A 15,683-nucleotide genomic window follows, 5' to 3' on the forward strand; every position below is an offset into this window, starting at 1 on the left:
TAGAGTAACCTAGTTAAGTTATTAACTAATATCATAACAGACGAATATCACTTGCTTATTCTTCGCGTTTAAGCAAGATAGATACATGTACTTTGCTTTAGCAGAACCTACATTGTATCGATCGAGGCTTTAATGAGGGTAACTATTGGAAGGAAATCTTAACTTAATATTTTATTTGGGGGTTTTGAAATTAAATTAATACCACCATTAATGGTCAACCTTTGTCCATTTAATCCTTTAATTGATCTTATCAATATCCTATAACATGCATGCTATCATCAATTGTATCATATACAAGAAAAATATAAAGTAGTAAATAAATGAAATGGTTATAGCACATAAAACTAAGGTGGTTCCTCCCAAGCCAATGGGAAAACCATAGGGAATCTTAAGGGTTTATGTCACTTCCCAAGCTTCTTTTCCACTTTAAATAGCCCAACCTTCTTTTCCTCTAGTTCGTATCAACTCGTACAATTTACAATTATAGAAACTCATTTTACATACAAGGGAGTAAGATGAGAAGAGAAGTACAAGAGAAATATAGAAAGGCACGACACACATGTTGTATTTATAAAATTACAACCTTTGCAAATAATAAGTTAAATGGGTTATCGGGGTATAATATTGCATTTCCAAGCACCGTACATATCAAACATAGTATACAACATGTATCTCATACAATCACATCAACCAATAAATTTAATCTTGAATCCGTATCATACACGTGGCTTTAATACCACTGTTGGGATCACTAGTATGCCCCGTGGCACAGAGAAAGAATTATTCCGATGATCCATAGCCAAGGATCCATATACGAGGAGCGAATCGGGTTGAAAAAAGGTTGAAAATATACCTTATTTACTAAAAAAATTGAAAAGGTGTTGCTGATTCAATGTCGATTCCAAGCCACAATGAAAAACATCCTAGCCTCTACATAGTCCACCCTGTCAAAAAACGAACAACCACTTTCTCTTGAACTTTTCAGAGAGAATTAAAAACGGTTGCTAGACCTTTTAAATTATTAAGTTGGTAACCTTAATACACTGAGGAATTATCATCCTTTTACCCTCTTTGATATCACATATAAATAAGGAAAACCAAGATTATTCCCTTATTAATAGATAAGGCAAATGGAAAGTTAGAAAAATGAATTATATTCTTTCCAAAAAGAATATTAATTTCCATATCTTTTATATTTTGACCGAAATTAATTAATATAACTATTTATATTAATAAATTTGGTAAAATATTTCAAAAGAATATTAATTTTCATGTCTTTTATATTTTGACCGAAATTAATTAATATAACTGTTTATATTAATAAATTCAGTAAAATATATACAATTAATATTTTGTATGAATCAAATTCATATATTAATTATATCTATGTTCTCAATTTGTGCACAAAAAATTTTTACATATAATGTGTTTAATGTTTAACTATCAAATTAAATTAATTCAATAATTAATTTAATTCATGGACAACTAAATACAATACCAAATGTATTTGAATTCTGTTCGTTTCAATTATAGGTTGTGACCTTGTAAGCTCTTGTAACGTTGGTAGTAATACTAGAACGTTTCTAACATTACGAGCAATGAGTGACATCTAGCAATGCATCACTGTCACCCAAGTTAGAATAAGTCGTGATTCAACATAAACTTTATGTGATAATCTTTTAATGTATTGTATCCTTTTATCCTTAATATCTAGATTGGACACAAGTCATGGAATAGTCACACTTGTAAAGTCCAATATCATATTTCTAAAGAAATAAGTGTGATATCTCATATCAACTTATTCAAGCAAGGCCGTGCATTTCTAGTCTCACTCCATCAAGAAGCCTAAGATATTGCTCCCATTATGTAAGAGGGATAAATCGTATCTTGATCATCCATACCCTACGACATGGATTGTGGTATATTTAACATCAGTCTTTATAGTACAACTTGTTACGGGAGATATTTTGACAAAATCAAAATATACGACTCAGAATGTTGGGAAAATGATGATATCTAGTCTGAGGATCATATACATAGTTATTACCATGAGTAATATTGTGACTATTACATAATAATTTAAGAAACATACTCATAGCGAGTCAGTCTAATATGTTGTTCTCTAACACATACTCATGTATTGATTTTGACATTTCTATGTTAATGAAAATTCTTTCTCATCAATCAACTACACACTAGTCTCAATGTATTATTATTGTCCAAGGCCACAATAATACTTAACTAAGGACCTTTTTAAGAATAATCATATTTTCTTAGTACTTTATTACAATTCAATTTATTTATATATACAGAAAAAGAAATTGAAATAATAATGGCAATGTCTTATATTAATAAATAAGGTAAAATGAGTATGTGATTACAATCATATCATGATTGGTCTTTGGGCATACTCTAATAGACATCAATATCAACTTATTCACCAACAAGAATGATTTTCAGATATTATGTGCAACCGGGTTATGCAAAATCGTACAATGATTCATTGATAGAGTCACAAACACCCATTGCATCATTGTTTTATCAAGGTGGCTCATTGTCACAACCACCTTATCGTATAATGAAGGAGACACAATGGGAGGCTAGGATGACACTGCACTAAATAACGAAAGAAGGAGATGAAGACAGAGACGGGGGTGGAGATGAAGATGAAGACGAGGGTCAAGTTGATGATGAATACAGAGGTCGAGGTGAAGATGAAGAAGATAATCATGATGAAGAGGATCCAACACATCAACTTGTATGTAGAAATCCTACCCACAATAGTCAGCGACTGCCCTATGGCAAACATTCGACCCGACGACACCGATGATATATTTTTTATTTACTTTTTGCGATGTAAATATAATTTATATCAATAAAATATGTTTATTTTTTTTTGTATTTATGTTGTAATTCATAATTCTATTTTTTAATTCTAATATATATTGTATGATAATTTCCATATATAATTTTTTATATGAAACATTGAATGATAATTTTATAAATATTGAGATAAAATTATTATACCTGGTTTAGCCTTATTCGTAATTTCACTATGGCAAAAAAAATAGTCAATGGTTTAGCGGAGAGGTCGACAATACACATGTGGTGTGGAGATTCATATACCCTGAATTGTATATTTTCTTTCGGAGCATTGTCCAAACCGCAAGGTTCTGGCACAATCAGAACCTACTTTGGTTCAGAAAAAAGTGTTACTTTCGAACCATCTAATTTGAACTAATGAATTTGATTGGGGTTAAATTTAGATCTTGAGCAACATTCTCTACCCCTTCCTCCGCACTTGTGCTTTTTTCCACAACTGTACCTTCATTGTCATCTTCAACCAAAAGGTTCAATTTACCCTTGTCAGACCCGAACGTAGGGAATAAATCATCAGTTCTTCTATACCCCATGTTATAGTCAAAATCTGCACTAGATTGCCTACCGGTGTAGGTTTATGGCATACTAGTATAAGTGCTTTCGTCCTAGGACATCAAACCACTACACAACTATACCGTAAAACTTTCTGCTTCAATTCCTGCATTAGCTAGAACATTGGTGGAAGATGAAACAACTCCATTAACCTTAAAAAACTTCACATATAACTCTATTATAGCATTTCCACTTGAGCAATGCAAATCTATGACCGCCTTCAGCTCTAGCTCGCCTTTCACATCAAATAACTCATATTTAAAGGGGTCTAGTAATTCCAAATATCTACATTTCAAGCTCGAATTTCTTCCCTGGCTTGAACTCCTAACTTTCTTTTTAATTCTTTGTCATAGCTCAGGCAATTAAGTGGTACGATTGAAAGCCAAGTCCACGAGCTAGGCTTCTACGAATACGAGTCTGACGTCCGTAATGCAAATTTGTCCGTCGTAATAAATTACGGGTTTCACTTGTTGACTCATTTCAATTAAAGAATGATATAAATATTTAGAACAAAAAATTCTACAGATGGTTGGCTAAAATGAAGACGACACTCGCAATGCAACACTTAAAAAATGTACGAACTTACTTGTGTCTCAGTATTGAATACTTTGATAGTTTAATAGCAAAAAAATAATGAAGAGGGAGGGAAGACGTGCTTGAAAATACGTTTTAGGATATGCATTTTCAGTAGACGCATGCTTCAAAGGGTCTTTAGTGTGCTTGAAAATATACCCAGGATTATTGGGGTAAGGGATCTTAGCAGGATTTGAATTATGATGGATAGAAAGCGCGTCGAGTTGGGCGAGCTTTCCTACTGACATGTTAGGGAAAGCACGCCTACCTAGACGCATTTTCCACTAGATACAAAGAAAGCACGTTCAGCTAAGTGCGCTATCCCTGACATGTCAGTAGGAAAGCTCGCCCAGCTGAACGTGCTTTTTGTCCACCACCATTCAAAGCCTACCAAGGTGCCCGGAGCCTGGGAATCATGGGTAAGATTTGCATTTTCAGTAGACGCATGCTTCAAAGGGTCTTTAGTGTGCTTGAAAATGTACCCGAGATTATTGGGGTAAGGGATCTTAGCAGGATTTGAATTATGATGGATAGAAAGCGCGTCGAGTTGGGCGAGCTTTCCTATTGACACGTTAGGGAAAACACGCCTACCTAGACGTATTTTCCACTAGATACAAAGAACGCACGTTCAGCTAAGCACGCTATCCCTGACATGTCAGCAGGAAAGCTCGCCTAGTTGAATGTACTTTCTGTCCACCACCATTCAAAGCCTACCAAGGTGCTCGGAGCCTGGGAATCATGGGTAAGATTTGAGGCTCCTCTTTTAAGTATTCAATGAAAACACCTCTTTTGTGACACGTTTTCAACCACAAGTTTTTTTTCTTTTCAATCTCACCTCTGCCCCATGATTATAAAAAAGGGGCTCTCCCTCCATACTCTATCATACCTAAACCCATCATCTCTTCCGACCATCATCTCTCTACTTTACAATATTTCTCTCTCTCATTTTTCTTCCCCACTTCAGTGTTCAAAATTTTCGTCGATAATATTTATTCCTATTTGAGGTATTCTTCAATCGTCGGTGATGCAGTATCATTCCAAGAGACACATATTTCATATATCGTGATGAAATGGGACCATTACCTCAGAAACCTATCATGTGAAAGTCAGGTTCTGAGGTGACGATTCTTTATACGGTCACAGGTGAAAGTCTACGTAGAGGTCTTAGTCGATGGTCGTTATGAGGTCATGGACTAGAGTATAACTAGGAAGCCAATTGACAGTTGTTATGTGGTCACAAGCTCAAACTTTTTGGGTACCTGAAGATTTTGCCTTATAAATACCTTCTAGAAGTTTGAGGGTATAATCATAGGGAAAAACCGAGGGGCTTCCCATCATAACTGGCGTAATTCTTTTCTCTATTTCCATGCAGTTGGTACCTTTAACCTTCCTTTTTATTTGTAGGCCAACACCGCCGTCAACGCAAGACTCTTAGGTGGGTAGCAACTATTACGGTGGAGTAAAGTCGATGCTCCTTTCGAGGTGACAACAGTTGTCGTTATTAAACAACCCATTAATAACTACAACTGTTGTCACGTCAACCCGAGTTTGACCTCTACTTTGCCTGAACATCTGCTCTCTTCTTGAGAGTCCTTTTGTGTCCATTTCAATTTCAGCCTTGGATAAGAATGAAGGGTTAAATATATCGATTGCTTGGAAATAGAAAAAATTCATGTTGATTACACTGGAAGGCCCTTCATTTTTCCCTATGATTATGATCTTAATCTTATGTATGGTATATATAAGGAATCATTTACAGATGTCCAAAAAGCTTGAACTCATGACCTCATAATCACTGTCAACTGGTCCCCAGTTCTACTTTTACCCGTTATCACATAACAGTCATTAATTGGGACATCCACTTAGACTTTGGCCCATGACCATATCAAGCACTATCACCTCGAAACCCGACTTCCATAAGATGGGTTTCTGAGGTAATGGTCTTATCCTGACATGACATATGAAATGTATGTTATGTGACTTACGTTATCACATCCCCAGCCCCTCAACTCTACCTATAAACTTTCACGGTTTCCCCTTTAAAACCCTAAGAAATAAAAACCCTAAAAATCCTAAACCAAAAAATTTCTAACCCTAATAACCAACCCTAACCCTAAAAGCCCTAAAAACGATGGTGGAGAAAAGAAAGTGTGAAAGCGTGCCCAGCTAGACGCGCTTTCATAGACACTGTCACCAAAATTGGCTTATTTCCCTAAATTTTTTAAAAAATGGCCTTAATATTTGTAAAAACATAACATTGATTGTGAGTATCTTGTCTTACTCACATAAAAGATATCAATGAAAGAAATTGATACTCAAAATTATTTTAAAACAAAATTGATCTATTTTTTTTTACAATTTTTTAAAAAGTACTACCATTTTTGGTAAACTATGAGTAAATTAAAATTTAAGGATTTACAATGTTGTTTTATATTTATCAGGATATGTTATTTTTGGAGAGATAAATGAAAACACGTCTTACAAGGTGTGTTTTCAAGGCAACGTTAACTTTTCAAACAGTCACAATTCCAACGACTACACCTAATAACCATATTTTTTCCTATATAAAACCCTCCAAATTTATTCTTTTTAATTCAAACTCAATTCTTAACTCTCAGTTCTCTCGATAATTTCATTTTAAATCTTTCTTTGAATTTTATTCTCTTCAATTTAATATTATTCCTTATAAATTGTAAAATGGCAATTTAGCTTATTTGTTTGGATGGCAAGCACATCTTTGGTGTTCAATTACAAATGGTAAGCAAATATTATGAAATTATGTAATTTTAATTAGTTAATTACTATGTTGTTAACATTATTAATTTTTTATATTTATATACTCAGGCTGAAGATCAGATTTTGGAGACATACATACACAATGTAGGAGTGCCTCGATTGTCATTCATGGACACTTGAAAAATGGGAGATTCTTATATGTGGCTCGCATGCTCAGGGGGACTAAATTGGATCCCCCACTTATCAGTGCTTTGGTTGAAATGGGAGATTCTTATATGTTGGTTTACAACTTGGTCTATCAGTCAATAGGAAAGTCATTACGGGGTCAGTGGTGCGTGCTGATTGGAATGGAACATGCGAGCAACTACTAGGGAAGGTGCCGAACAAGTTTAGGGGTGGCTGTACCGATATGGGATGGTTAAAGGACAATTTCAAACAAATCGAGGCCTCTGCGAGTGACGTTGAAAAAGAACAATTCGCGCGTACATTCATCTTAAGGTTGATAAGGGGCCTACTTATGCTAGATAAATCTCGAAATCTGGTACATTTAAGGTGGCTACTAATACTAGTCGACTTGAAAGAAGTGGTGAATTGCAACATCTGGCACGTCAAAATTCCATTGATCATTTTTGCAATGGTCGAGATGCACGAATCTGATCGAGTGATGCAGCAATTTGGGTGTACGCAACTTATTCTGCCACCACCCTAAGAGATTAATGACCTATACAAGATCAACTTGCGGGGGAGACTTGAGGAAGATTGGTCAACATTCCATAAGAAGTAAGTCAAGATGTGGCAACGTAGGTACAATTACTTGCTAGCCCGTGAACCATTTCTCACATTGGAGTTGGCGGTATCTCTGGATTACATTTGGTTCAGGCATAACGGTAAGTCGTATCTACTATCGGATGTGGAAAGGAGTAGGGAACATCGTAGAAAGAGGTGAAGACGAGATTATCGTGCAAGGGGGATCAACATTCACTCCAACTCCACATAAGGACTTGATTATTGTGCAACATCTCGGTCAATATGGTTCATATTTTTTTGTGTTAACCCAATTTATTTTATACAAGCACCATAGGACGCACCATCATGCACAGCATCAACACCTTCTCCAGGTGTATATTTCGCACCACCTCCACCCACCACACCATATAGCATGTCGATGTTGCCAGCAACACTAACTTATCCGGTATCGCCAACAATTCCCACCTTTTATTTGTAATCGGATTATGTGACACCATACAGTTATCCACTGATAGTGTCACAAACACCTCCAACGTATTTTTTCTATCGAGGTAGATCATCTTCTCAACCACCTATTCATATACGAGGGATGTACGATGGATGAATTGGACCCAAACACAGTCAACCACAGAGGAATGAGATGAATATGGAGATCAACATTGAGGTCCACATGAAGATGAAGAAGAAGACAATAAAGAGTCGTCACCCCAACTTGTTCGACAGAATCCTAGGCGTACTCGATGCTCACCTAGTTGTGGCACATATTTGGGTTGCCGATGATTATGTTATTTGTATTTTTTTCTCTCAAATACTTCTTTCTTTAATTTGTCAAATTTTAATTTTTGTTGTAATAAATGTTTTCACCCATAATGTACTTGTTCCACTTTCATTGACACCAAATTGTATACTTCATTTTACATCCCAAATGTACACTTATTTATAATCTATGCAACAAATTTATTAAATTGGTTTATTTCGTACGATACCGTATGGTTAGTTCCAATAATTTTTTTATTTATGTTACTTTTTCATTTAAAATTTTCTTCTTCAATTTATTAATTACAATATTTTCAAAAAATAATGAATTATTCACAAGGTACGAGAAAATATTTAAAAATATTTTATTTTTGTATTGAAATATATCTTACTTTAATAGTTAATATTAACTTACAATTTAGAAAATAAAATAAATTAATAAACGAACATATTAAATTTATATGGTTTTTTTTGTATATTTTCTTTTTTCTACGTTTATCAATGAATGAGTTAATGCCTTAATTAGCTCCTCCTTGATGTTCCATCCAGGTGTGGACATGTTGGCTTACTGTGCCCTAGATTCCTACAGTAATTGCATAACCTCGGTTGGTCTGTCCACTCCAAATATTTATATTCTCTCGTATACAAGTTGAGTTCGGTCGACCTTTTCGCTTGCACTGCATGTTAATATCAGGTACATACTAGAAAGGAGTTGACCACATGCTTTCATTCGGGACAAGTAGGAATTCAGATCCCTAGACATTATATGTGTGTTATAGTTTGTAAACTTTGTCAACGTAGGTCATCTAATCTACACATGTCGAGGCATATGTCGATATTACATGTGCATATGAATAACGAAGTACTTGAGATCTCCCATAGGAGTTTTCAGAAAGGCAAAAAAACTTGAGATTCTACAGTTGCAGTGTGAAAATTATACCAGGAATCTTGGGTTTTAGAGGCACAAAGTTAGGGTTAGGTTTGGGGTTTAAATGGCCAGAGAGAAAACCTACACGATGCGTTTTCATTTAACATGGCAGTGAAAACGCTTCTTACAGGGCATGTATTCTCTCTAGCCATTTCAACCCCAACCCTAGCCCTAACTTTGTGCCTCTAAAACCCGAGATTCTCAAGATAATTTTCAAACACTACAACCCGAAAATTTGGAGTTGAAATTTCAAAACATTATTAACGTGATTTTTTCCTCCCTTATCAATTATATAAATAAGAGTTTCCATCCCCCTACTCTATCATCCCTTTCGCCTACCGTTTCCTTTAAAATCATTTTTTTTCTTGCGTGTTGAAATTTGTAGGTGTAAAGATTTATTCTCTTTTTCTTTGAGGGAGACATAATCATAGTTTTATGTTGGTTTGGGTTCGAGATGATGTTGTGGAGCTCGGTGATCTAAAAATTTCACCGACCATGTGAGGATGGAGCAATCACCTGAGAAGCTAGGATCATATTGCAACTTGAGGTCCCAGTTGGCGCCGATTAAAAAGTCACGAGTTGAAGTGTATCTAAGGCTTCAAGTTTACAAAAGTTATTCTGTCAAGGAGTGGAGTATAACTAAGGCCTTAATTGGCAGAGTTTCACCCATCAGAGGAGAATGCTTTATAAAACTCATATAGAAGTTTAGGTTCATAGTCATAGCGAAAAGCATAGGGACCTCTTTGTATACTCAACTTACTCGTTTTCTCCACCAAAGACTTTGAACTTGTTGCATTAACCTATGACAGAATTGGTAGCAACATAGTTTCCAATGGGGAGGAGTTATTCCGCCCAATTTGCATTTCAATTTTCTGCACAACACAACAACTCCCCGTTGGAAACCTTGTTGCCGCCAACTTTGTCACAAGTTATAGTAACAAGCTTACCGCTTTTGGTGAGACAGATGAAACGAGTTACTTAATTATATTGGAAGACCCTTTTGTTTTTTGCTATGATTATGATCTAACACTTCTGTATGCATTCTATAAAGCATCTTCCTCTAATGAGGTAAAACTAATTTTCGTGTCCGCATAACCATTGTCAACTAAACCCCTAGATCTACTCCATCCCTCCTTAACAACATGACCTTTGTAAATTTGAAGACCATACACTTAATGCGGGACTGTTTAATCAGCATACCGTTTAATCAATGTTATTAGGATATTGAGTTGCAATGCAATCACAATTTCTCGAGTGATGATCCATCCTCACGGCAGGTGAAAATTTTAATAGCATCATTATGAATGTAAACATACCTTAAACAATGTCTATCTAAATCAATGAACTTATAATTTTTAACCGAAAAAAAATTATTTTACCTTAAAATTTTAAACTAAATCAGCATATAAACTACCTTTTTTTATTACTTCTAAACAAGACTGCTTAGTTGACAAAAACTGAATCCCAACTCAACCACGTCTGAACTCATTTACATTTACATTATATCCCATTGCCTACAAATACAAGTATTTAACTTGGTTTACAAGTATACAATAGTAGACAAGAACATATAATGCATTTAAAGTTGATCCCAAACACTGCCTTCACTACCGCCGACTACTTGGGGCTTGTTTCTTCATTTTAACTATTCTGCATATAATCTATTTTCAAATTTAAGGCCCTTAACTAAATTCTTATTAAGTTCAGTTGTTTTGTGATGTGCAAATATTCCAATATGCTCACCCGATTTGATTTGAAAGGAATTCCGAAAAATCAGATTAAAAAAGAAAAAAAATATAATGTATAGGCTTCAACGGGGAAAGCCCATTGGTGTCTTAACTTCATTAGAGGCCCAGCATCTACCGGAATCTTTAAAGGAAAAGATATAACTCCTTATATGCAATCAAAGACCATGAAGTTGAAACCGGCCTCTGCATTAAAATGAAGAGATCTAGTTATCATGAAACTATAACCCATATTCTCTCTATTAATTTTTGGGTGGCTTTTATTTATACATCATTTCCTGGTATTCCTGATCAAACGAGAAAAAAAGCACTCCATAGCGGAACAGATACAAAAGCAGAAGCAAAACCATGGAAACAAAAACACCACAATAGTCCACCCACCCTATATATATATATACTCTCACATACACCAAAGGAATGTGCAGTGCTTTAAAGATCACAGATTGGTTTTGTCCGATCGATCATAAACACCTTCATCATTCACACGCCCCACGTCGTTGAAAGTTTGGCCACTCATCTGATCAGATGCTTTCAGTGTAGAAGCAAAAGCTCCTGGTCGCGTATCTTCAACTTTCACCACCACCCTCTCTGAAACCCCACGACCACCATCATTACCTTTCAGCTTCATCTCTTCCATTTTCTGTCTAGCTGACTCCGTTGTTTCGCTCAACTTTTCCTATATTAATTTGACCAAACATTTAGTACACAATACAGTGGTTGACAAAAAAGATTGGAATAATTAAGATTCATATGATTACCTTGGTTCTATCTGCAGTTTCGGATGCCGTGTGCTTCGTTTCTTCAGTTTTTCCAGTGAGGAAGCCCATGGCCTTCCTAGCAGCATCAGCAGCTGAGTCTTTCAGCTCCCCAAGCTTACTAACACCGGTATCCTTGCCTTCCTTTGCTTTATCCACGGTATAATTTGTGTATTCCTTCGTCTTCTCCACTGTAGCATCTCTTCCTTCTTTAGCCTTCTCTGCCGCATATTCCGTCCCCTCTCTTGCCTTCCCCGCCGCTTCCTTCGCCTTCTCGGCTGTCATGTCCTTTGCTTCCTTGGCTTTCTCTGCTGCATAGTCTTTATACTCGGAAGCCTTCCCTGTGATATTATCCTTGGCTTCTTTCGCCTTCTGGGAAGCCGAGTCCCTAGTTTCCTTGGCCTTCTGAGAAGCATAATCTGCATAATCAGCCGCCTTACCGGTCGCCGCATCCTTGGATTCCTTCGCCTTCTGGGCAACATAATCTCCATACTCGGAAGCTTTACCTGTTACTGAATCCTTTGATTCTTTGGCCTTGTGGGCGGTGGAGTCCCTGGTTTCCTTTGCCTTGTGAGCAGCATAATCTGTATACTCAGAAGCCTTTTCCTTGGTAGCATCCGTTGCCTCTTTCGCCCTCTCTGCGGCGTCCTTTGTCTTGTCAGTTGCATAGTCTTTGTACTCACCAGCTTTATCTTTCATCTCCCATGTCTTCTCTGTACCTCGACCAGTGAAATCCTCCGCCTCGTGGCCCTTATTACCTACGACGGCCTCTTTGGCATGCCCGAACGTGTCTTGCACCGCCCTCAACATGCTCCCAATAACTCCGGGCCTCTGTTGCTGTTGCGGCGGAGATTGATCCCATTCCTCCTTATAAGCAACTCTTTCTTCATAATCTCTTTCTCTATTAACATCCCTAAGTTCGTCCGCCGCTTGTCTTGCTGCCGCCTCGGCCCTTTGCTCCTTCTCTTGCCTTGTCGCCATTGTTGTTCAAATCTCAAACAAACAAAGAACTCGGTGGAAAACAAATAATGATATTACAGGTAATTCAGAAGAAATGTATATATGATCTTTGGATCTTTGTACGTTTTATAAGCTGGTGAAATGCTTTCGATGGATCTATATACAATTAGCTTTAATCCTGGGAGGATGACACGTAGGTGAAGAACGTTTAATCTGATTGGTCGCCACGTGCTTTAGTGAGATGATGAGTTGACACGTTGCAGGAACACTTGCAATGCTAGTCTCAGTGATTTATATGAAGCGGTGGATGGATTGGTGCTGCCTGTGGCTGTGACCATCAAAGTCGGTATCTTCTTTCTTCATGCAGTGTGTTTCCACGTGTTTTTTCATACGCAAGTCGCGCAATACTCGGCAAAATTAGGCGTATATGTGATTTAAAAGAATATTTAAAGTTTTAGACCGTTTTGTTTAAAGAGAAAGGATTGTACGAAAGTGTGATTTTATGTTATTTTTATTCTTTTTTAATGTGAGAATGATAAATAAGAATTTTTTCTCTTCATTTTTAATGTTTTTAGTTTGATTTGAAATTTTTTCAAGAAGAAAATTTGATTTGTCATTGTCGAAACCATTTGTATTTTTGAAAAAAACAAAAATTAGTTGTCGACTTTTAAAAAAACAAAAATTGGGAGTCCCCACCAATCTTTTATTGAGGTGTGATTAGATCACCTAAAAAATAGCTTTGGTCTACGAGTTTTAGAAAAATGGATCCGGGAGTCGGTTACGTACGAGGAAGGATTAGCACCCTCGTAACGCCCAAAATTGGTACCTAGTTAATTAATTAGTGTCTTAATGTCGAAAATTTAAAAATATGATCCTTAATAAAAACTTAAAAAACGTTACTTATTAAAACTCTTATCATTTCGGAGAAAGAAAATGTCACACCCAATGCGTTAGGGCACGACATTCTAATTCCTCAAAAATGAATTAGTCCAAAATACTCGTGTAATAAAATTTAAAAGAATATTTATTTGTTTAAGATTTATAAAGAAATCACGGCCTAATACGTTAGGGCACAATTTCTCAAAATCTTAAACTTGGAATATTTCCTTTGTTATTATTTTTTAAAAAAATCTTTGTCTCGATAAATCAATACGTCACATCCAATACGTTAGGACACAACATATTAAATTCCCGACACCAAGCTTTTCATTTTATTTTTTGATTAATGAGCAATTCTCGATTGTTAGATTTAACAAAGAAAATTGGAACCCAATATGTTAGGGCTCAATTTCCTTGAAAATCCTAAATACGAGTATTATCTCAATTTTAAAAATTTTAAAATCGAGTAAAAAATGATGCAATGCTACTGTAAGAGCCCATTTTTGCCCAGCCCGTCAATAAAATAAAACCAAATGAAAAAACAATTAAATAGTCCAGTTTACAATAGTAAGCCCAGTTAGCCCAAACCCAAAATTAACCTAGCCTAAACCTAAACCCATTAAGCCTAGCCCCAACCCAATCACCTAACCCTAAGCCCACTAGCCTTAACCACCAGCAGAAACCCTAGCAGCTAGGGTGAGCCTCCAGCGCCGCAGCCACTAGGCCTTCTCCTTGCACGTGTTGCGCCTGCGCGCGTGTAGTCGCTCCACGCTAGCCTCTGCACTCACGCGTCTCCGTACCTGTACCTGCGCAGAAAACAAAGAAACGCACACACGAAGGGAGCAGCAAAAAATGGACAGAAAAGGAACAGAAGGGATTTTCCTTGATTTTTCTTTTGATTTTTTTCTTTCTGTATTTTTGGCTATAAAAAGCCAATACAAACAATGTTTTTTTTTACACATTCAATATACAAAAAAACGAGAATACAAAAATCAAAAACAGAGAAAGGTGATTTTTTTTTCTGGGTTTTTATTCCTTTCTATTTCGCTTGCTAGATTTTTTTTCTTTCAAGTTTTATGTTCATCAATCATTATTCGAAAAAGAAAAAGAAGAGAGAGGGGTGAGGAGCGTACCTGGTGACGAGATCCTGGCCCTCTCCGTCGTCATCGGAGCGTGGGCTAGGTTCAGAAACCGTTCAAATGCTCTCCGTACAGAGCGGCGCTGAGAGGGGAGCGTTCGGATTTTTTTAGTTTTTTTTATTTTCGTTTTGAAAAATGAAAAGATGCCTCCTAATTTTAGGGTTTTAAAATTTATATTTATGGTGCGAAAAACGACGCCGTTTAAGGCCTGTGTCAGTGGCCTTAAAACGGCGCCGTATAGCCACCGACCCGATGACCCGACCCAAGCACAGTCAGATCCGCGTGTTTTGGGTCTTGGAGGGAATTTTGCATTATTAGTCCTTCTGATTTGTTTAGATGATTTAATTAGGTTCTTTTTTGTTTTTCTAAATTTGCCCCACATCTCTGGTATTGTTTCATTTTAGCCCATTTTTACTGTGACGCGTTTTGAGGGATAAGGGATATTTCCCATGTGGTCCTCCATGTAATACACATATTTTATTTTGGTCCTTCAATGTTTTTTTTCTTCTTTTTTTCTTTATGATTTTGTTTTGGATTCGATTTAATCCTTATTTCAATCTGCTCATTTTTTTTATTTAATTATCTCATTTTGTTGCTTTTAATATATTTATTCTAAATCTAGTATTATTAAAATAATTAAACTTATTATGAAGCTATTATTGATTTGTTTAGATCTATTGTATTATTATTAATTATCATACATTTTTGCGCGTTATAATTTTAATATATATACACATTTTATAATACATATGCACATATATTCTTTTTATATGCATTTTATAATCTTAAAATATACGTACACTTATATACATTTTATGACACATGTACATATATCATAACATGTATTTATTTATATATATTTGTTATATTTCGCAATACATATTAACGTTGTGTCTTTTATCATTTCGTGTTAAATTAATTTTATCCGATTCATAAATTGTAGTTTTAAAATGAGTAGCATTTCATATTTTGAGATTTGAGAAGGTCGTACCCTAACTTATTGGGTTTCGATTTTCACAATATCTAAATACAC

The 15,683-nt window shown here is 35.9% G+C and overlaps 1 protein-coding gene across 1 annotated transcript; it reads right to left on the reverse strand.

The window, feature by feature from the left end:
* Positions 1 to 11,127: 11,127 nt before the first annotated feature.
* LOC107899513 (embryonic protein DC-8) lies at positions 11,128 to 12,764 on the reverse strand. The gene is made up of 2 exons (XM_016825247.2): positions 11,676 to 12,764; positions 11,128 to 11,593 (listed from the first exon to the last, which is right to left on the reverse strand). The coding sequence occupies exons 1-2, from the start codon at positions 12,651 to 12,653 to the stop codon at positions 11,354 to 11,356; spliced, it is 1,218 nt and encodes a 405-aa protein (XP_016680736.1). The 5' UTR covers positions 12,654 to 12,764; the 3' UTR covers positions 11,128 to 11,353.
* Between the last annotated feature and the right edge of the window lie 2,919 nt (positions 12,765 to 15,683).

The sequence above is a fragment of the Gossypium hirsutum genome, chromosome D04 (assembly GCF_007990345.1).
Source record: "Gossypium hirsutum isolate 1008001.06 chromosome D04, Gossypium_hirsutum_v2.1, whole genome shotgun sequence".
In the NCBI taxonomy this organism is placed as follows: Eukaryota; Viridiplantae; Streptophyta; class Magnoliopsida; order Malvales; family Malvaceae; genus Gossypium; species Gossypium hirsutum.